This window comes from Microcaecilia unicolor, chromosome 6 (genome assembly GCF_901765095.1).
Source record: "Microcaecilia unicolor chromosome 6, aMicUni1.1, whole genome shotgun sequence".
NCBI classification, from domain to species: domain Eukaryota; kingdom Metazoa; phylum Chordata; class Amphibia; order Gymnophiona; family Siphonopidae; genus Microcaecilia; species Microcaecilia unicolor.
Genome location: NC_044036.1, coordinates 276439180 through 276462184, shown reverse-complemented (window position 1 = coordinate 276462184; position 23005 = coordinate 276439180). Strand labels below are relative to the sequence as shown.

At 42.3% G+C, this 23005-nt stretch overlaps 1 protein-coding gene across 1 annotated transcript in view; it reads left to right on the top strand.

The window, feature by feature from the left end:
* Window positions 1-23005, top strand: part of GARNL3 (GTPase activating Rap/RanGAP domain like 3) — a 456591-nt gene that overhangs the window by 339448 nt on the left and 94138 nt on the right. The window contains exons 13-15 of the mRNA XM_030207543.1: window positions 13323-13431; window positions 16105-16150; window positions 19866-19972. Of these exons, the coding sequence (XP_030063403.1) occupies window positions 13323-13431; window positions 16105-16150; window positions 19866-19972 (262 nt within the window). The remainder of the gene's footprint in view (window positions 1-13322; window positions 13432-16104; window positions 16151-19865; window positions 19973-23005) is intronic.

Genomic DNA, 23005 nt, shown 5'->3' with positions numbered 1-23005 from the left:
TCGTGTTCTTGTTATCACAGAGCCACGTCAGTACATTAGAAATAATTTAAAGAAGAAAAAAATGCTGCAGGGAGGGGACAGACTGTTAGAAAGAACTAGATCATATTGTCTCATACTAGTTAAACTAAGTGTGGACAAAAGCTAGCTAATCTAAAGGCAGACAAAGCAATGGAACTGGATGGTATATATCCAAGGATACTGAAGGAACATAGGGAATGTCACAGTCTCAGGCTCAAAACAAACAGTCATGGACTCTGGAACAACGTGAACCCTTGGCCTACTGTCGTTGAGCGGCAGCAGGAGGCAAACCCCCCAACCAGGACTGGACTAACAAGCAAGAATGGAGCTGGATTCTGGAATGGACTTGGCTTGGCTGGAACTGGATTCTGGAACGGACTTGGCTTGGCAGGCAGTGCTGGAACAGACAGGACTGGAGCTGAAGCTGTAGACAGGCAATGAAGGAACAGACAGGACTGGAGCTGAAGCTGTAGGCAGGCAATACTGGAACAGACAGGACTGAAGCTATAGGCAAGCAATGCTTGAACAGACAGGACTGGAGCTGGAGCTATAGGCAGATAATGCTGGAACAACAGGATTCAGGATACTCAAGCAGGATTCAGGATTTCTCAAACAAACAGGATTCAGGATTCTCACACAAGCTTGGCTGGAACAGGATTCAGGATTCTCACACAAGCTTGGCTGGAAAAGGATTCAGGATTCCCAAACTGGGCGGACACAAGCAAGGTCAGAACTAAAGCTGAAGGCTTGCAGGGCAGACACAAGCAGGATGGGAACTGAAACTAAAGACAAACAGGACAGACACAAAGCTGACCCACACAAACAAATAACAGAACTAAGACTGAAGCTAAAAGTAGAGGGGACTAGAACAAGCAAGACAGACTAGGCAGGACACAAAACTGACCCACACAGACAAACAGAGAAGAACAGAAGCAGAAGTGCACAAAGGCACCCTAAACAAGAAATCAAGACAGATGTGCCCACGGGCACACAGACTATGAATAAGGTAACAAGAAATCAAGACAGAAGTGCCCACGGGCACACAGACTAGAACAAGGCAGAAGTACTACACTGCACACAGACTAACCTAGAGACCTTTGGCATTGCAAAGGCCCTTATAAACCACTTCCTTATAAACAGGGCAAAGGCAGGAAATACACTGAACACCAAAGTGAGGCTTGAAACACGCAGGGAGTGGAAACCCTACAGGACAGAGGCAGAAAACACACTGAACACCAAAGTGAGGCTTGAAACACACAGGAAGTGGAAACCCTACAGGACAGAGGCAGGAAACACACTGAACACCAAAGTGAGGTTTGAAACACACAGGAAAGAAACAACAATGCAGACAGGAGCCAGCTCAGAAGCTGACCATCGGGACATAAGTTGAGTCAGAGGGATCACGGCAGGGAAGTTCTGATGGCTCTGTTCTCTGACATTTTCAATGCTTTCTAGAGTCAGGAGTGGTCCTAGAGAACTGGAGAAGGGTGGATGTGGTCCCTCTTCACAAAAGCAGAAGTAAGGAGAAGGTTGGGAACTACAGGCCAGTTAGTCTGACCTCTGTGGTAAGTAAATTAATGGAACTGCTTCTAAAACACAGAATAGTTAAGGTTTCTGGAATCCAGTGGATTGCAGGACCCGATGCCGATTAGTTTAACTAGAGGCAGGTCTCTGACTGAGTGACCAGAGAGTTGGATTGAGGGAGATTGCTAGATGTGGTAGATTTTAGCAAAGCCTTTGACATGGTTCCACATAGATAACTTATAAATAAACTGAGTGCCCTCAGTATGGGCCCTAAAGTGACAGACTGGATTAGGAACCAGTTGAGTGGAAGGCAAATGAGGGTAGTAATAAATGAAGCTCACTGTGAGGAAAGGGATGTTACCAGTGGTGTGTTGCAATGTTCGATTCTTGGGCCAGCTCTTTTTAACATTTTTGTGAGTGATATTGCTGAATACCTGTCTGGTAAGGTTTGCTCTTTGCGGTTGATAACCAAAATCTGCAATAGAGTAGATACCCTTGATGGTGTGAATTACATGAGGAGGGACCTAGTGAAGCTTGAAGAATGGTCCAGAATTTGGCAGCTATGATTTAATGCTAAAAAATGCAGGATCATGCATTTGTGCTGGAAAAAGGGAGTAGTACAGTTTAGAGCATGAAGTACTTTTGTGTACGAAAGAGGAGCAGTACTTGGGTGTAATTGTATGTGATGATCTTAATATAACCAAATAGGTAAAAAAACGTGATGGCAAAAGCTAGAAGGATGCTTGGGTGTATAAGGAGAAGAATGGCCAGCTGGCAAGAGGAAGTGATAATGCCTCTGAATAGGTCTCTGGTGAGGCCTCATTTAGAGTATTTTGTTCTGTTCTGGAGACTGGACCTTCAAAAAGATATAAACAGAATGGAGTTGTTCTTGAGGATGGCTACTAAAATGGTCTCTGGTCTTCATCATGAAAAGTATGGTGAACAGACTTAAAGATCTCAACATGCATACTTTGTACTTTATTTTAAATATTTGCAAATGAAACAAGTATAGCAAACCATTCTATAGATAATTAAAACATATCCACAACTCTTAACCCTCCTATCCCACCCCTCTCCCCCTCCTCGAAACATTCCCTAAATGTCCACCATCACCAATGTGCACATATCATGTTTGGAAATGAAAAACTCACATGTGAAGAAATGATATCCTTATCCTATAGGTAATTGTAAGTCTCTTCATTTAATATAGACATCCCAGATCTTGTAAAAAGAGGTTATGTCTCCATCAATGGCACATTCTTCTGTTTCCAATATTTTGCTAATGCTATTTTGCCCACTGTAAGGAAATAGGTTGCCAGGCTATGGGCCTCAGCCTTAATACCTGGTGCTTTATAATGTAGTTGGCAGTTGTACATAGTTGGAGGGTATGGAACTTGTAGAACTTGTTTTAATTTGTCACATAGCTCAGTACAAAATAAACCTGCTTTTGGGGATGTCCATCACATGTGACAAAAACTGCCTCACTCGCCACAGTCTCTCCAATACAGATCATTGCCTTGTCTATATATTTTAAACAGTTGCACTGGAATATAATACCATCTATAAAATATTTTATATCCATTTTCAATCAAATTGCTGGCTACAGATATCTTTATAAATGGGATTGAAAGATCTTATTCCATGCTTTTGTTTCATATGTGTGGCCACTGTCAGCTTCCCACATGGCAATATATTAGGTCACTGGGGAAATCTGAGAGAATAGGACCCGATACAGTCTTGAAGTCCCTCCCCTTCCACTTCCAGTTCTTAGAGCCTGCTCTATGGCTGTTTTTATTAAAATATTTATATTCCGCTCTATCGCCAAAGGTTCTAGGTAGATTACATAATCACATGCACAGTAGTAAAAACTCATATATATTATACAACAATAAAAACTCAATACACACATAAAATTTCTCTTCATAGGGCATTATTCCAAATGCTCCAAGTATATATATATATATATATATATATATATATATATATATATATATATATATATATATATATATATATAATCACTATACTGTGCTCATAATCTAAAACAAATTAGACTCCACCATAAGCCTCAATAAATAGCAAGGATTTTAATTCTTTCCTGAAAATCCATTAGATTCTGAAGCTCTCTCAACTGCTTCAGAATTGCATTCCAAAGAGTAGGACCTGCTATGTATAAGATCTTATTTCTGTATTCCTCCATCCTAATCACTTGATATGATACAACATAAAATAAGCATTGACTACCAGATCTCAATAATCGTCTAGGTTGATATATATGCAATGTTGATGCCAATACAGAAGATACCTGTCTAATTTGTACCTTAAACATCAGGCTCTATTGTACCAAGGGTGGGGAAGTGGGGGCAGTCTGCCCAGGATGCAGGTAGGAAGCGGGTGCATGGAGCAGTCGAGTGGCTGTCGGCCCCACCGATTCCCTGCCCCCTCCGATGTTACTTCCTGTTCTGGGGCAGGGAACCAGCGGAGCTGACAGCTGTGTGACTGCTCTGTGTGGTGAGGCTGATGTGCTTTGGAGAAGGGGAAGGTGGGTGATGTGCCGGGGGGGCGTAGCAGCGACCCATCCCGTGTGGCAAGCAATCTAGGTACACCACTGACATCAGGCTCAAGATCTTAAATTGAATCCTCTGTTCTATTGGAAGCCAATGTAACTCTCTCAGTACTGGGATAATATGATGAAAGTTAGATTTACCAGTCAAAACCCTTGCTACCGCATTTTGGGCTGTTCCCCTCTAGCTCTACGGTATAGAAAATCTCTAATCTGCCTGTAATGAAAGCCATTTCTTTGTGCTAGTTCATATTCTTCCCTAAGAGCAGCCATGTGTAGTTTCTCCCCCTCCTCCCAAACCTGTCCCAATATTGATAACAAGTTCTACGCCCACCATGCATAAGTTCTATAAGTTCACCCAGGGATGAAACCCAATGCATACATAATAGACGTCTGCAAAAAATAGCACCTATCTGGGAATATTTCATGATGTAGGGCCAGCCAGGTGTCTATAGGTGCTTTGATATATATATATATATATATATATATATATATATATATATATATATATATATATATATATATATATATACACTAATGGAGTGACTTAATTGTTTCAATTCTTGATATAGAAACCAAGGTAGTGCCCATAAGGAAACTGTTCCCACCAAAGATTGTTCCACATGAAGCCAAGGTTTTGAGGTGCTCTGAATCCTTTCTGCAACATTTTTTAGCTTCACTGCTTTATAAAGAAGGCCAAAATTTGGTACTCCCATATCTCCATGCTGTTTAGTTTGATAGAGCAAAGCTTTACTAGCTCTTGGTGGTTTTCTTTTCCATATATAGAAAAATACTTTCCTATTTAGAGTTTGGAAGAATCAACCAGGTAATGGGACTGGAAGGGCCATAAAACAATACAATAATTTGAGGAGGACTATCATTTTGATAGCATTTATTCTGCCAAGCCATGATAGATTTAACACTTCCCACCTCTCTAATTCTTGCATACATTCCTTTAACCTACTTGGAAAATTAAGCTTATAAAGGTCCCTACTACTAATCATTTCTATAGTGCTAGTAGACATATGCACTGCTGTACAGGTTATATGCAGGTATTTTCTCTGTCCTTAGAGGGCTCACAATCTAAGTTTTTTTTGTACCTGGAGTAATGTAGGGTTTTTTTTTTTGTTACATTTGTATCCCGCGCTTTCCACTCATGGCAGGCTCAATGCGGCTTACATATTGTATACAGGTACTTACCGTGTTTCCCCAAAAATAGGACCTACCCCGAAAATAAAACCTACCGGGGTTTTCCTGCAAATTTAAAATATAAGACATCTTCCCAAAAGTAAGACCTACCAAACTTTTTTTTTAAGCAGGGCCGCCGAGAGCCACCCGAGGTCGCCCCCCCCCCACCCGAGGTCGCTGGGCCCCCCTCTCCGTCGCTCCCGGAACTAACCTGAAGTTCCTTTCACCTTCGCAAGTTCGGATTCGAAGCAGCAATGCAGCAGGGCAGACCTCTCCTTCCTTCCGTCTCCTGCCCTCGCCTGATGTTATGTTACGTCAGGCAAGGGCGGGACACGGAAGGAAGGAGAGGTCTGCCCTGCTGCGCTGCTGCTTCGAATCCGAATCTGAACTTGCGAAGGTGAAAGGAGCTTCAGGTTAGTTCCGGGAGCGATGAGGGGGGGGGGGCGCAACCTCGGGTGGGGGGGGCGACCGATGTTTCCCAGAAAATAAGACATCCCCCCGAAAATAAGACCTAGCACGTTTTGGGGAGGAAAAATAAATATAAGACAGTGTCTTATTTTCGGGGAAACACGGTATTTGTACCTAGGGCAATGGAGGGTTAAGTGACTTGCCCAGAGTCACAAGGAGCTGCCTGTGCCTGAAGTGGGAATTGAACTCAGTTCCTCAGTTCCCCAGAACCAAAGTCCACCACCCTAACCACTAGGCCATTCCTCCCACACCAAGGTTAGGTGCCTTGCCCAAGGTCACAAGGAGCTGCAGTGGGAATTGAACCCAGGTTGTCAGGATCAAAGCCCACTGCACTAACCATTAGGCTACTCCACTACCTGGGAGTGTAGGAAATATTAACCCCCCAGGTAATGAACACATTTTGAAACCAATTGGAAGATATATTTTTGTTTCAAAATGCTTACCTCAGATTGTTCAATATTGACATTTAGTATTTCTAGCAAATAATAATGGAGCTAATGCACAGTCTTGGCGGGTACCTCTGTGTAAGAACCATTAATCTTCAAAGAGACCAAAGGTTTATTATATAAAGATTGTACCCAATGCATGTATGACCCTGAGATTCCCTTCTTCCTTAACACCTCGAACACAAAGGGCCAGTAGACCCTGTCAAAGACCTTTTCTGCATCAATAGATAATATTAGCTGTCCTAATGATTTAGCCCGATTTATCACATGAAAGGCTCTACGAATATTGTATTCTATAAATTACGCCTAAATTTAGGTGTACTTTATAGAATAAGCCTAAAGTTCAGTGTGATTTATCAAATATGCCAAGCACTCATCTGTGCAACTAAATTTTATTGCAGGCAGTTACACCTAGTAAAACTTGGTGTAAATGCCGACGCCTAAATTAGACATGGACCAGTTCTATAACCACACACATAGATTTTAGAAATGCCCACAGCCCTCCCATTCTATGCCCATGACCATACCCCCTTTTCAACTATGCAGCTTAGACTTTACATCACATTATAGAATATGCTTAGACACTTCTGCGCATAAATTCTAATTAATGCTAATTAGTGTCAATAATTGCTTAAGTGGCAATTATAGTTTATCAGCGCTGTTGGCTTGTTAACTAATTAAGTTGCATGTGCAAATCCAGAATATGGCTGGATTTGCGTGCGCAACTTAGATCACACTATATAATATGCTTATTTTGGAAGCAAGACGGGAGAGGGGAGATATGATAGAGATGTTTAAATTCCTCTGTGACATAAATGCACAGGAGATAAGTCTTCAATTAAAAGAAGCTCTATAATGAGGGGGCATCGGATGAAGGTGAAAGGGGACGGAATCAGGAGTAACCTAAAGAAATACTTTTTCACACTAAAGATGGTGAATTTGTGGAACTACCTCCCGGTGGAAGTGGTGGAGACAAAGACTGGGTCTGAATTCAAGCAAACGTAGGACAAGTACATAGGATTTCTAAGGGATAGTAGATGGCATGGATGTGCAGATTGGACAATCCATATGGTCTTTATTTGTCTCTGTTTCTATATTTCTGTGTAAATTCCGTTATTGTTTTGACCATTAGTACTTCTGCTAGGAATGGACTCTGTGCATCTACCGCACTTTGGCACCATGAAACTTTGTGGTGGAAACAATGCACTTCTTGAAGCTTCTCTTCTGCCTTCTCAAGAGCAAGACAGGTTTATTGTAGTACTGTGGTTAACATTTCAAAAAGGAGAAAAAAATGAGCAAATGATTATGAAAATATATTACTAAATTAAACCTGACAAACATTTTACTGCACTCCTGTCAAAGTGCAGCAACATAAGGCAGACTCATGGTGTTCTATGAAAAACAACAAAATGTTTACAAGAAAATCACTGGTCGGTTCATTTCCCGATAGACAGGTGTCAAGATCACAAAAAACACTGCCACAATTAGAAACTAATTAGTAACTTAGTTGCCAGACACAGTAGAGAGGCCAAAGCCTAAATGTTAATGGCTCTGCTATGTCTTTCAATGCAAGATGATTCAAGCATAGCTGAGCCACAGTGGCAGAATAGTGAAGAAAAGCAACACTATCTTTGTCTGTTATGTGATTTAAAAAGAAATTTAGTTTCCAATGAGCCCCCCCCCCCCCTTCAATCCCCTAAAATGTGTAAGAAATGGAATCACGAAGAAACAGGAGAAAAACCGTGGCTGCAATTTCTCTAAGTTGTTGAAACCCTCTGCTCAGTGTGCTGCGGCGGCTAAGAAAGCAAATAGAATGTTAGGTATTGTTAGAATAGGAATGGAAAACAAAAATGAGGATGTTATAATGCCTTTGTATTGCTCCATGGTGCGACCGCACCTCGAATATTGTGTTCAATTCTGGTCGCCGCGTCTCAAAAAAGATATAGTGGAATTAGAAAAAGTACAGAAAAGGGCGATGAAAATAATAAAGGGGATGGGAAGATTTCCCTATGAGCTTGGAGAAAAGACCCTGAGGGGAGATATGATAGACATCTATAAAATAATGAGTGGAGTGGAACGGGTAGACAGGAATCACTTGTTTACTCTTTCCAAAAATACTAGGACTAGGGGGCACGCGATGAAGCTAGAAAGGAGTAAATTTAAAATGAATCGGAGAAAATGTTTCTTCACTCAACGTGTAATTAAACTCTGAAATTTGTTGCCAAAGAATGTAGTAAAAGCAGTTAGCTTAGAGGGGTTTAAAAAAGGTTTGCATGGCTTCCTAAAGGAAAAGTCCATAGACCATAATTAAAATGGGGAAAATCCACTGCTTATTTCTTGGATAAACAACATAAAATATATTGTACTTTTTTGGGATCTTGCCAGGTATTTGTGACCTGGATTGGCCACTGTTAGAAACAGGATGCTGGGCTTGATGGACCTTTGGTCTGTCCCAGTATGGAAATACTTATGTACTTATGTAATAAGACATCAGAATATGCTAATATGCATTCTCCAACCTGATTATGGGGCTCTTTTACTAAAGTACGCTAACCACTTAACACATGGTTAATGTCTAGAAATAGGCTACCACATGACTGCATAATTACCATCAGACTTGCGATACATTGAATCTTTACCTTTGTTTTGAAAGCAGTTAAAAGCCCACCTGTTTCAACAGGCATACTGCTAATATTATAACAGAATTTGAGTTATATTTTTACAATTTTTAAGTTTGATGTCTTAATCACGTTGTTATTGTACATTGTCAAAATTTATTATGTATGTATTATTGTAAGCCACCTAGATATGTAGATAGACGGGGTATAAGAAAGATTTAAATAAATAAAAATAACGTTTTCCGGTAGTTTGACTGTTTTCATGCATTAGACTGTTCATTGCTTATTTTTTCTTAATTTTTCTGTCAGTGGGCGTTGCATGGGTGACGAATGGGTCAGAAAGTGTTATCCAGGTAATGCTCTGCACTTACTGCATGCTATCTGGATAACACACTGTTAACATGGGACCACTTACAGCTTCTTAATAGGAGGCATTAAGAGGTTCCCTGTTAACTCTCTGCAGGTGCCGCACGCTAATGGGAACATGCACAACCTGCAAAAAACATTTTTTTTTAATAGTTGCGTTAAATTTGTAGCTACTATGTGGTAAAATCTCACGTTACGTTCCACTGAAAAACTAAAGAGAACTGGTATCTCAAACAGAAAAAAACTGCTTGAAGATCTAGGAAAATAGGAAGGAAAAGCCTCAAAGAGCTCCAGGTCTCACAGCCTCTAGAGCTTTAACAATCAAAATTGATCTGCTCTTCATCGCTGACAAAAAAAATTCCATTTACTACAGTGTCCAAATTAAAGAGTGACATTCTTGAGAATGTCACACTTATCTTAAAGGACTTCCTGAGAGCCAACTTCTCATCCAGATAAGATCCCTAGGACCAACGATGGCCAGTGTCCACAGTGCTGGGGTTCTCTTAACAGCACTAATCTTTCAGCTGCAGTTGTATGATATTACATAAACAAGAACAGAAGTGAATTTTCTTATTAGATGCACCAAATAGAATGTTGTCATTTTGTATAAAGCAAGTCCTTGAAGTTCTTGGTGCTGATCGGATGATGTTTGTGATGCCACCTGGTGTCATCATGTTAAAAGCGGTAGCCATTTTGAAAGTTAGTGAGAGCCATATGACTGTAGCTGAAAGATTAGCACTGTTAAGAGAAATGTTATATTGCAACTGTGATGTTAAAAACTCACATTATGCCATGGTAACAGTGCATTTTAATAAAGTGGGTCTCTATATTAGTACAATTTGAGTAAAATCAGTGCTTTTTTTGTGCCGGTACGCAACGGTACGGCGTACCGGCACCTTTTTCTCCTCCTCCCTTCCCCTCCCATTATTTCCAGCGATTCTCCGCCTCTCTCCTGCCCTCCCATCGAAGTGCAGCGATTTTTCCGTCCCTCCCCTGCCTTCACCTCTCTCGTATCCAGCGATTCTTCGTCCCCCAGCGTCCTCCTTCACTGCCTGCCAGCCAGTCGGACTCAGAAGCAGTGTTGCCATATAAAAAAAAAAATTCCCACCCAAAACAGCCCAAAACCCGCCCAAAAACCGCACACACCCCACCCCCGACGTCATCATCCCCGCCCCCGCCGTAATCAGCCCACCCCTTCCGTCATCACCCCGCCCCCGCCGTCATCAGCCCCGCCCTGCCATCATCGCCCCGCCCAATACGTCACCTCGCCCCGCCCAATACGTCACCAAACCCCGCCTCTGTCGCCGTTAGCCCCACACCCACCAGCCGAAAAACCGCCCAAAACCCGCGCAAAAAAAAAAAAAGCCCGAAAACCCGCAACCCGCCGCAGGCAAAAGTTTCCCGCGGCGGGTTGCGGAAATCCACCCAATTGGGCGGGAAAACCGCCCATCTGGCAACCCTGCTCAGAAGCGAACGGTGCAGGCAGCGATTGGCTGGCAGCGTCGTAGCTTCCCTCTGCAAGTCCCGCCTATGCATAAACAGGAAGTTGTAGGCGGGACTTGCAGAGGGAAGCTACGACGCTGCCAGCCAATCGCTGCCTGCACCGTTCGCCTCTGAGTCCGACGCTGGCTGGCAGGCAGTGAAGGAGGACGCTGGGGGACGAAGAATCACTGGATATGGGAGAGGTGAGGGCAGGGGAGGGACGGAAAAATCGCTGCATGTCGATGGGAGGGCAGGGGAGAGGCGGAGAATCGCTGGAAATAATGGGAGGGAAGGGCAGGGGAGAGAGAATTGCTGGACATGGGATGGGAGGGAAGAGTAGGGGAGAGAGAATTGCTGGACATGGGAAGGGCAGGGGAGAGAGAATTGCTGGACATGGGAAGAGCAGGGGAGAGAGAATTGCTGGACATGGGATGGGATGGGAGGGAAGGGCAAGGGAGAGAGAATTGATGGACATGGGATGGGAGGGAAGGGCACGGGAGAGAGAATTGCTGGACATGGGATGGGAGGGAAGAGTAGGGGAGAGAGAATTGCTGGACATGGAAAGGGCAGGGGAGAGAGAACTGCTGGACATGGGATGGGAGGGAAGGGCAAGGGAGAGAGAATTGCTGGACATGGGAAGGGCAGGGGAGAGAGAATTGCTGGACATGGGATGGCAGGGAAGGGCAGGGGAGAGAGAATTGCTGGACATGGGATGGCAGGGAAGGGCAGGGGAGAGAGAATTGCTGGACATGGGATGGCAGGGAAGGGCAGGGGAGAGAGAATTGCTGGACATGGGATGGGAGGGAAGGGCAGGGGAGAGAGAATTGCTGGACATGAGATGGGATGGGATGGGAGGGAAGGGCAAGGGAGAGAGAATTGCTGGACATGGGATGGGAGGGAAGGGCAGGGGAGAGAGAATTGCTGGACATGGGAAGGGCAGGGGAGAGAGAATTGCTGGACATGGGATGGGATGGGAGGGAAGGGCAGGGGAGAGAGAATTGCTGGACATGGGATGGGAGGGAAGAGTAGGGGAGAGAGAATTGCTGGACATGGGAAGGGCAGGGGAGAGAGAATTGCTGGACATGGGAAGAGCAGGGGAGAGAGAATTGCTGGACATGGGATGGGATGGGAGGGAAGGGCAAGGGAGAGAGAATTGTTGGACATGGGATGGGAGGGAAGGGCACAGGAGAGAGAATTGCTGGACATGGGATGGGAGGGAAGAGTAGGGGAGAGAGAATTGCTGGACATGGGAAGGGCAGGGGAGAGAGAATTGCTGGACATGGGATGGGAGGGAAGGGCAAGAGAGAGAGAATTGCTGGACATGGGATGGGAGGGAAGGGCAGGGGAGAGAGAATTGCTGGACATGGAATGGGAGGGAAGGGGAGATGAGAGAGAATTGCTGGACATGGGATGGGAGGGAAGGGCAAGGGAGAGAGAATTGCTGGACATGGGATGGGAGGGAAGGACAGGGGAGAGAGAATTGCTGGACATTGATCGGAGGGCAGGGATGAGATAATTGCTGGACATGGACGGGAGGGCAGGGAAGAGAGAATTGCTGGACATGGAGGGGAGAGAGGAGAATCGCTGGACGGGGAGGGGAGGACAGGGAAGAGAGAATTGCTGGACATGGAGGGGAGAGAGGAGAATCACTGGACAGGGAGGGGAGGACAGGAAAGAGAGAATTGCTGGACATGGATGAGAGGGGAGAAAGGAGAAATGCTAGAAATGGATGGAGAGGAGAGCAGGAGATAGAGGAGAATTGCTGGACATGGATGGATGGAGGAGTTGGCTAGGAGAGAGGAGAAATGCTGACTTGGATGGAGGAGAGGGGAGAGAGAATTTTGCTTTATATGGATACAGAGGAGGGAAGAGAGATGAGAAATGTTGGACATGGATGGAGGGTAGGAGGGAGGAGAAGTGCTGGACATGAATGGAGGGGAGGAAAGAAAAAAGAAGATGCACATGGATGGAGATGAGGGAAAGGGAAGAGGAGAAAAACTGCACATGGATGGAGAAAATAGGCAAAAGCTGAATCCATGTTATACCTCCTCCAGTCAATTCCATGGAGGAGGACCCAGCTTTTACTTATGGATGCAGGGCAACAAAAGAAGAAGAAAGGAGGAAAGTAAAGAAATAAATGGAAAGGAAGCCCTGGAAACCGGAGTTAAGAGAACAGATAGAGAGCAGCAGAATCAGAGACTGGGACCAATATGGATAGAAAAGCAAAGTCACCAGACAAGAAAGGTAGAAAAAAAATCATTTTATTTTCATTTTAGTGTTTGGAATTTGTCTTATTTTGCACTGGGTATACTGGAGCTGTAACAGCTTACTGAAATTATTTATAATGAAAAAAAATCACATTATTTTTTTCTCCTATACTAGTATAATATTTTCAATGATGTCTGTTTATATGCGCCATGGCTGGTATAAGGGGTGTGGCTAATGTGGGTGTGGTTATAACAGGGGCGGTGCCATGTGTGGTGACCCCGCCCACAATGAGTACCGGCACCTTTTTTTTTTCTACAAAAAAAGCAGTGAGTAAAATATAGAGACAAAGGTAACCCATTCTGTTATGCTGCATTTTTTTGTGTTTAACTGGTACCAGTGCTTATTGTGTACTAGTGAAGGCCTTTTTCTGCCTTTTTGCAGGTTGAAAGGAAGAGACACATTGGCAATGATATCGTAACCATTGTATTCCAGGAGGGGGAAGAATCAGCTCCATCATTTAAACCATCCATGATCCGCTCACATTTCACACGTATCCTTCTACCAATTCTCTCCTTTGCATTTCAATTCTCTGCAGCTCTCGATTATGCAAATCTTTTACTGCACTCTTGTAGTTTTCCAGGGCTATGCAAACAGGCATTCACATTAAAAATGACTGAAACACATTGGGCCCTATTTACTAAGCTGCATTACTTGTTAATATGGTAATTAATTCACATTAACAGTTAATGCAGGCAAAATGTTAACAGTTAATGGGTAGGAACTGTGCCTTACAGTTAACATGCAGGTAGGTATCATGCATTAATGATTAACATGGCAGATAAACATCACAATTAATGCCACTTGGTTAGGTAGAGCTAACTGGATTGCATTATGTGTAATACTGGTAATAGGGGAGTTTCTTTATATGACACCTAAAAAATTGGCGCTGAAATCACAGCACCAACTAAGCATATTCTATAATCGGCACCTAGATGTTGGCGCCGATTATAGAATATACTTGGTTGATATCTCAGCACCTCAAACTACGTGCATCCATTTACACCAACAAAAATGTGGCGTAAATCCAGGCACATAGATTTAGGCGCACTGGGCCATATTCTATAAATACGTGTGTAAATTTTGTAACACCCATGAACCGCCAATAACCATGCCCCTTTTTGCCTGTGTGCATTAGAAGTTTGCCGCACTTTGTTACAGAATACACTTAGCAAGTTGTTCGCGTAAATTCTAATTAGTGCCAATTAGCGCTCATTATAGCTTGTTTAGCGCTTCTGTCAGCACTCATTAGCTTGTTAAGTTACGCACATTGTTATAGAATCCGCTTGGATTTCGGTGCAGATCTCTAGGAGCACTATATAGAATCTGGACCATTCCAACAGAAGTTAGTGAAATTACTGCATATTAATTTTGGAAGTTGCCATGCAGCAACTGCAAAATCTTATTGCATGCCCCGTAAATTTCACAGACCCCTGTTTATGCTTTATCATGTATGCAAATTGACAACCTATATCCAGCTTGTGAAGACAGCCAGACACAGAATTGCAGTAAGCTTTGATTGCATTCTGTGTCTAGGTGTTGCCACTGATTAATGGATTAAAATCATCCCTGCATGGGCTGTGAACACTTCTACTACCCAAAAACAGAGGCTTGGGAATTAACCGCTCGGTGCTCAGCACTTGGCATTGTGCTGGTCCTACAGCTGTCATTTTTAGCGGACAAAAATATTCCTTAGAAATAAACCTACTTAAAAAAAATCTAGATGTGCATCTTTATTTCAGCATAACTGTTTAAAATTTCTGCATGCATTATAGCAGAGTCCAGTCAGAGTATTGCTTCACTTGATGATCTGCTCCATCTTCCCTACCAGACATTTTCTCGTTAAATCTACATTTGACAGTGTTGGATTTCTGTATACAAAGTAAAATGGCTTCAGGTACTTTAGTCTTATCTATAGTAATAAATAGTTTTGTCCATTAAAAAATGGTATGCATGTTGTTCAAGATGACATATGGGGGGTCAATTCTATAACCTGGTATCACAATGGGGTATGCTTTGGACTAGATTCTGTATATCATGCCTAAAAAATTGGCGCCGAAATAAAATATGCCTTGCCGTATTCTATCAAGTATGCCTAAATTTAGGCGTACTTGATAGAATAAGCATAAATTTCCATGTGGTTTATAGAATATGCCGAGTGCCTGTCTGCATGACTAAATTTAGTCGTGGGCAGTTACGCCAATTAAAACTTGGTGTAAATGCAATAGCCTAAATTACACTGGGACTGGGTGTATTCTGTAACAACATGCATAGATTTTAGAAGCACGACCCACCTATTCCACGCCCAACTATGTGACTTAGAATTTACGTGCATCACATTATAGAATACACTTAGACAATTCTGTGCATAAATTCTAATTAATGCCAATTAATGTCAATAATTCCTTATGTGGCAATTATCGGTGCTAATTGACTTATTAACTAATTAAGTTGCATGCACAAATCCAGAATATGACTGGATTTGCTCGTACAACTTAAGTCACGCTATATAGAATCTGGGGATTAGTGCCAATTCTGTGACAGCAGTTAGGCACAGCTAAACTGTTATAAAATACTAGTGCAAAGCTGCACTGACACACCAAAATTTAGGTGCACCCACTTAAGAAAGCTCAATGGCTGGTATAAGTTGATGTACCTAAATGTGCCATTCAACTCACACAACTGATGGTGGTCTGTAGGTTGTATGTGTTGCTTGGTGACAAACCTATGGCCCACTCTTGCAATTATGCGTGAAGCAGATTTGGCAAATACTTTATACAATGGAGGCTAGCACTTTCAACTTATGGAATGAGGGGACATACATATACTTACTACAGTCAGGATTCTTAAAATTAATCTTGTTTTTTTTAGTGCTGAAATGCATGCTGTTGAACTCATGCTAGCTATAAGATTAACCTTCCTGCTTTTTTCTCGCTGAATGAAATCTTCTCAGAATTCAAGCCCTGTTGTGGCAGCATTGCTTCCACCGGTGAGGTGAAAGGCACGATTGATCAGAGTCAACAAGATTGAAGCCCAAATCAGACTTTAATTATTACCTGCTCCAATATGTGTACCAGTGAATCTGTGGGAAATGTCATGGAGGGGTTTATTCAAGCTGTGGTTGTAGCAAGAGGCAAATGGAAGATGATTTCTTGACACACAGCAGATATTTTCGCTCTAGTGAGATATAACAAGCAAAATGACTGCTACCGGTGGGTAACAACATTTAATGGTTAACCATTTTACTGGTTCATTGGGAATCCCATCCTACATCTTTCTCAACTGTTTAATGAATAACAGGAGAGGGACTAAATCATTTGTGTCTTAATTGGAATCAGTGCTGTTCCATAATTTAAAAAGTACTACAGAAACATTGTGATATGTATAATACTAGCAACACTATTAAAATGTTTAGCGTTATTGCTGTGCATGAGATAATTTCAACTATGCTGATTCTTGCCACTGAGGAGTACTACTAAAGTAAATACAGCAAGAATTCTTTTAATCTGTGGAGGAAAAGACTTCAGAAACTCTGTATTCACTATCTAAGATATCGTGAATCACAGACTGACATAGATCTCAGTACGTAGATTTTCTTTCTATGTGGGACTATGATACAGGCTCCTCATCAGTCAAAAAACCTCCATTCCTAGTATAATAAGACTCTTTCAGTATGAATTCTTTCGTTCTCAAACTCTATTATCACAAATTTGTAAAGGTTTAAATACACCTATCTTGGCTGTAGCGACATCGGGCTGTGCTGAGCCCCCCCAAATCCCCCAAACCCACTACCCACAACTGTACAACACTACCATAGCCCTTAAAGGGTAACGGTGGGGGGGGGGGGGGGCACCTAGATGTGGGTACAGTGGGTTTCGGGTGGGTTTTGGAGGGCTCACATTAACCACCACAAGTGTAACAGGTGGTGGGGGGGATGGGCCTGGGTCCACCTGCCTGAAGTGCACTGCAGTACCCACTAAAAACTGCTCCAGGGACCTGCATAGTGCTATGATGGAGCTGGGTATGACATTTGAGGCAGGCATAGAGGCTGGCACAAAAATGTATTTTTTTTTTTTTTTTTTGGTGGGAGGGGGTTGGTGACCACTAGGGGAGGTGATCCTCGATTCCCTCCGGTGGTCATCTGGTCAGTTGGGGCACTTTTTTGAGGCTTGGTCCAAAAAATAAATGGACCAACTAAAGCTGGCCAAGTGCTCGTCAGAGCCGGTCTTCTTTTTTCCATTATCGGTCGAAGCCGGCCATCTCGTAACCACGCCCCCGTCTCGCCTTCGGTACCCTGCTGACACGCCCCCTTTAACTTTGGCCGGCCCTGCGACAGAAAGCAGTTGAAGCCGGCCAAAATCAGCTTTCGATTATACCGATTTGGCCGGGTTTAGGAGAAGGCCGGCTATCTCCCGATTTGTGTCAGAAGATGGCCAGCCTTCTCCAAAAATAAGCAGAATAGTCTCACATAGTAAGAAAATCTATGTAGTGAGATCTATGTCAGTCTGTGATTCATGATATCTTAGATAGTGAATACAGAGTTTCTGAAGTCTTTTCCTCCACAGATTAAAAGAATTCTTGCTGTATTTACTTTAGTGTGCATGAGATAACCAAAGCCTTGGATGTACCATGTGGCAAAATACCACTGGCCTCAGTATTATCACCTTAATAAGCAGAAAAGGCAATTTAGAAAGCCAAGCAATGAAAAGCTATCTCCAATGTACAAGCTGTGCTGAAGTGTTCCCTGATTGTATTCAATTGGAATTTATTCTAATAGTTTTCTAAATTCTAATACAAGCTTACAGAGAGAAAAGCACTGCTAGTGTGTGCCATATTCCTTGGGAGCTTCAAATAAGCAAGATTAACAGAACTACATCTGGTGGCAATAACACTATCACAAGAAAACAAAAAAAAGAGAAAGGTCCCGTACGAAAGGAATGCTAAAAGGCAAGGAAGAAAGGATGGACCAATAAAAATGAATAGTGGAACCTTGGAGTAAGAACTGATAAAACATTAAGGGGGTCTTTTACTTAGGCGCGCTGGTGTTTTTAGCGCGTGTTAAAAATAGGTGTATGCTAAACGCTAAAGAGGCCAATGTATTCCTATGGGCATATTTAGCATTTAGCATCCACCTATTTTTAATGCACGCTAAAAACGCCAGTGCGCCTATGTAAAAGAACCTCAAAGTTTATTATGCGAAAAAAGACCTTTCACCTGATATGTAGCGCTATTTAACCAGTCAGAATGGATACTGACCAGTTAACCGGCTATCCACCAATTTTTAAACATGGTTTGGCAGTCATATTTGGCCACATAAAAACCTGGTATATCTTTGACCAGTTTAAAGATAACCAGCTTTATCTGAAAAAAACCCGGGTATTCAGTGCCGATCACAGGTAATGGCCCAGCATTGAATATCCGTGTTCAGTGTGGACTGTGGACTGAATATCGAGGTCCATAGGTCTACATAAATCAAATCTCCAAAAGAAGGTGGAAATTAGACTCGCACTCGACACAGTTCCTTGTTTTGACACTAAGTGCCTGCATCAGCAGTCAACAATGATCTGAATGACTTAAAACCCAAATGACTGTGGTTGGGGATTAAGTAATCTTTGAAGGAAAATAATCAGTATAAATGCTTTCTCTGCTTCAAGCTCTGAGAAAATACACCACAATCTAATGTTAGGTATTTTTAGAAAAGGAATGGAAAACAAAAATGAGGACGTTATAATGCCTTTGTATCGCTCCATGGTGCGACCGCATCTCAAATATTGTATTCAATTCTGGTTGCTGCATCTCAAAAAAGATATAGTGGAATTAGAAAAGGTACAGAGAAGGGCGATGAAAATGATAAAGGGGGTGGGAAGATTTCCCTATGATGAAAGACTGAAGCGGCTAGGGCTCTTCAGCTTGGAGAAAAGATGGTTGAGGGGAGATATGATAGAGATCGATAAAATAATGAGTGGAGTGACACAAGCAAATGTGAATCAATTGCTTACTCTTTCCAAAAGTACTAGGACTAGGGGGCACGCGATGAAGCTACAAAGTAGTAAACTTAAAATGAATCGGAGAAAATGTTTCTTCACTCAACGAGTAATTAAACTCTGGAATTCGTTGCCAGAAATGTAGTAAAGCAGTTAGCTTAGAGGGGTTTAAAAAAGGTTTGGGTGGCTTCCTAACGGAAGAGTCCATAGACTATTATTAAAATGGACTGGAAAAATCCACTGTTTATTTCTTGTTTAAGCAGCATAAAATTTATTGTACTTTTTTGGGATCTTGCCAGGTACTTGTGACCTGGATTGGCCACTGTTAGAAACAGGATGCTGGGCTTGATGGACCTTCGGTCTGTCCCAGTATGGCAATACTTATATACTTATGTAACCTCCAATGACAGTCACTTGTGTTTTAAATCATTCAGATCATTGTCAACTCCTGATGCAGGCACTTAGCACCAAAACACGGATCCATATTGAGTCTGAGTCTATGTTCTGAATTTTCACCATCTTTTGGGGATTTGTTTTATGTAGATCTACAGTCTTTTTTGTCATAATAAACTTTGTTTATCAGATCTTATTCCAAGGTTCCACTATTCATTTTTATTGGTCCACTCCTAGCTCCTTGTCTTTTGGCCATAACATTGTCACCAGTTCATTCTTAATCTGGGGTCTGATGTACCAGTCCTCAAGATCCACAAACAGCGTAACAAAAACTAGCCCATATAGTAGAGCCACTGCCTATCAATAGGTCTCAAAAATATTCATTGAGCATGTCTTGAAAGCCAAATCTATTGACAACCTTCCAGGATCAGCACTAGAAATCTCTGGATTAGCTCATTATATTGTGCTCATTCTCATTTCAAATCTTCCTTGGCTAACAGTAGAACAAGCAACTCTCAGGTCCTAATTAGATCATTCTGCTTTTCAATAGACTGAAAATATTTTCAGAAGAAAGTGTACCTCTGTTCGGCCCTCCTCTTCCATCCCCGCCTGTGTTTACTGACCACCAAGAATTCAGGGACTTTGTGCTGGTGAAATGTAAGTATAACCTTTTGTGAATGAAAGACATTAATGTGTAGACATTTGACTTGAATGGATGGTACTATCAGCACAACAGATAAAAGCAGAGGCTAAACAAATCCAACAATGGAGATGTTAACCAACAATTTTTAATTGATGCAGATAAGAAGGGACCCGACACGGTCCGTGTCTCGGCGTATATCATTGGATAACATCTCCAGTGTTGGATTCGTCCTTATTTAGCCTCTGCTTTTATCTGCTGTGGTTTCCTGTCATAGAGGTATCCCCTGTTTTGTGCTTTGATTCCAGGTACCATCAGCAAACAGCTGCTCACTGTATCCCAGTGCTACAGTATATCTTTCTGATCCAGTGTGCCTCTTGTGATGAAACTGAGCTGATGGCATGCCCTTGCATTCCCATGACATTTTGGTGTGACTGGATTAATCTGGGTCTCTAGGAGTGTTCTGAAAAATGAAAATAGACTAGCAGCCAGGTGGAAACTCTGGAAAAGACATTTTTTTCTCTATCCTAATTCTCTTCTTATTAGAAACATGAGAATTCATCAGAATGGCAAAGTAGGGCCTGTGGTACTGGAAAGGAAGAGACAGGGAATTATGTAAAGACAGAATCTTCTTTTTAACTTCTTGTGTGCTCTCATGAGTGAGCTGAATGTTAACTATTCCCTGCAGTTTGCCTTCTCTTTATGATTTACTGGCCCTAACTTTTAGCAAAACCAAAGTGGAAGAGAACAAGTCCAAGAGACCAGCCAAAACACAAGAGTAAGCTCCAAAGCAAAGTTTATTGGGACCTTACACGGTCCGTGTTTCAGCAGAGAGCCTTCCTCAGGGGTCTAAAAACACATAAAATTTAAAATCAATGTACAAATAGCAATAAAAGTGAAAATAAACACATAAATAAATGAGCATACAATGATATAATCTATGAACATTATATAGACGTATAAACATATATATATATAAAATATATATAAAAAAGTTATAAATCACACATAATTTAAAATAAAAAAAACTATAAGTTTTTATAAATGTACGAAAATGCATATATATATATATATAAGAAAGAGAAAGAAATCAAAAATTATATAATGATAGCAATAGGTACTACCCATTTATATAATGCATATGTTTCATATATTTGTTTCCTAAGTGCATATTTGCACACATATTTACCCTACCTACCTGTTATTCTTGTACATTAATTGTAACAATATGCTGAACCTCTTACTCTGTTAATGGTGATGCCATTGCTATATAATGTAAGCCACATTGAGCCTGCAAATAGGTGGGAAAATATGGGATACAAATGCAGCAAATAAATAAATATAGAATGTAGGGCTATATTGTTATCAGCATGAGGCATGACTTTTTTTTTAATTCCTCCCTTGTTATATTCTGTCAATAGGCAGAACCATACACTAAGAGCTGGGTGTGATCCATTCTTTGTAAGATATTAGTGATACATGAAATGGGGGTATTAATTTAGTGGCTCATTGTACAAAACCTCGTCAGTCAAATACGTAAAACAAATTTATTGCTCTAAAATGTCTTTTTGTGTGACACTAATTCACTGATGTATAAATCTATGGCCAATGTAAAATTTTGACTATTTTTGGACTCCAGCAGGCCTCGGTTATATGATCATTTGTACCTATTAGAAGCTGCAATTATGGATATTAGACTGACAAAAGACCCAGTCAACAAAAGAAGAAAAACTGCTGATTTATTTTTGTTGCTGAAAAAAAAATTGAGAAGCATGAGAAGCATTTGTCACATTTCTTAAAGTCAATATTTATCAAGGATATCTGTCTTCTTCCCGATGCAATTGTATAATGTAGAGCACTGAATGTGGATAGTTATCACTTGTGTAGGAGTAGAAAAATCCATATAATACTAAAATATGTACCGTATTTTTCAGACTATAAGATGCACCAGACGATAAGACACACCTAGGTTTTAGAGGAGGAAAATATGAAAAAATATTTTGAAGCAAAATGTGTGGTGGAAATCTGCTGGAGGACCACAGGTTGTGCAACACTCTTTTATGGGGACAGCAGTTTTGCACAACCTGTGTGGCTGTGCAGTGGAATTTGTCCTCCCCTGCCGTCCATGTCCAGTGATTCTCCTTTCTCCCCTCCCCTGCCCTCCCCTCCCCATGTCCAGCGATTCGTTCAAACCCCCGCCCACCTGCCTGTCTGCCCGCCCTCAACTCCCTGACTTTCCGTTCGTGAAACCGTGCTCCCTGCCTTGAAATCTTTAATTTACATACCTGAAGTCGCGGTGAACCAGCAGTAAGTAAAAGCAGAAGGCAGGCAGGCTCGCCTTCTCTTCACTTCCCTTCCCTCTCAGCGCATCCCGCCCTCGCGGAAAGGAAGTTACATCAGAGGAAGGCGGGACGCGCTGAGAGGGAAGGGAAGTGACGAGAAGGCGAGCCTGCCTAAGTAATGCCACACTGGGAAAAGACCAAGGGTCCATCGAGCCCAGCATCCTGTCCACGACAGCGGCCAATCCAGGCCAAGGGCACCTGGCAAGCTTCCCAAACGTTCAAACATTCTATACATGTTATTCCTGGACTTATGGATTTTTTCCAAGTCCATTTAGTAGTGGTTTATGGACTTGTCCTTTAGGAAACCGTCTAACCCCTTTATAAACTGCTGCTGCTTTTACTGCTGGTTCACCGCGACTTCAGGTAAATTAAAGATTCAAAACAGGGAGCACGGGTGCACGAATGGAAGGGAGCAGGCAGGTGAGCGGGACCTCACAAAAAAAGCACTGGGCGGAGTTGAGGCGCACCGCATGGGGCCCCTTTGAGCGCGAGGCCCTATGCGGTCGCAACGCTCGCCTCGGCCTAAGACCGGCCCTGGCCGCCCTCCCCCCCCCCCCCCCACAGCGAGCAGGTATGCTACATTCGGACTATAAGGCGCACCCACATTTTCCTCCCAAATTTTTGGGGAAAAAGTGTGTCTTATAGTCTGAAATATACGGTAAGTCATATACAAAAGAGCCTGAGCATTATTCTTATTGGGACTAATTT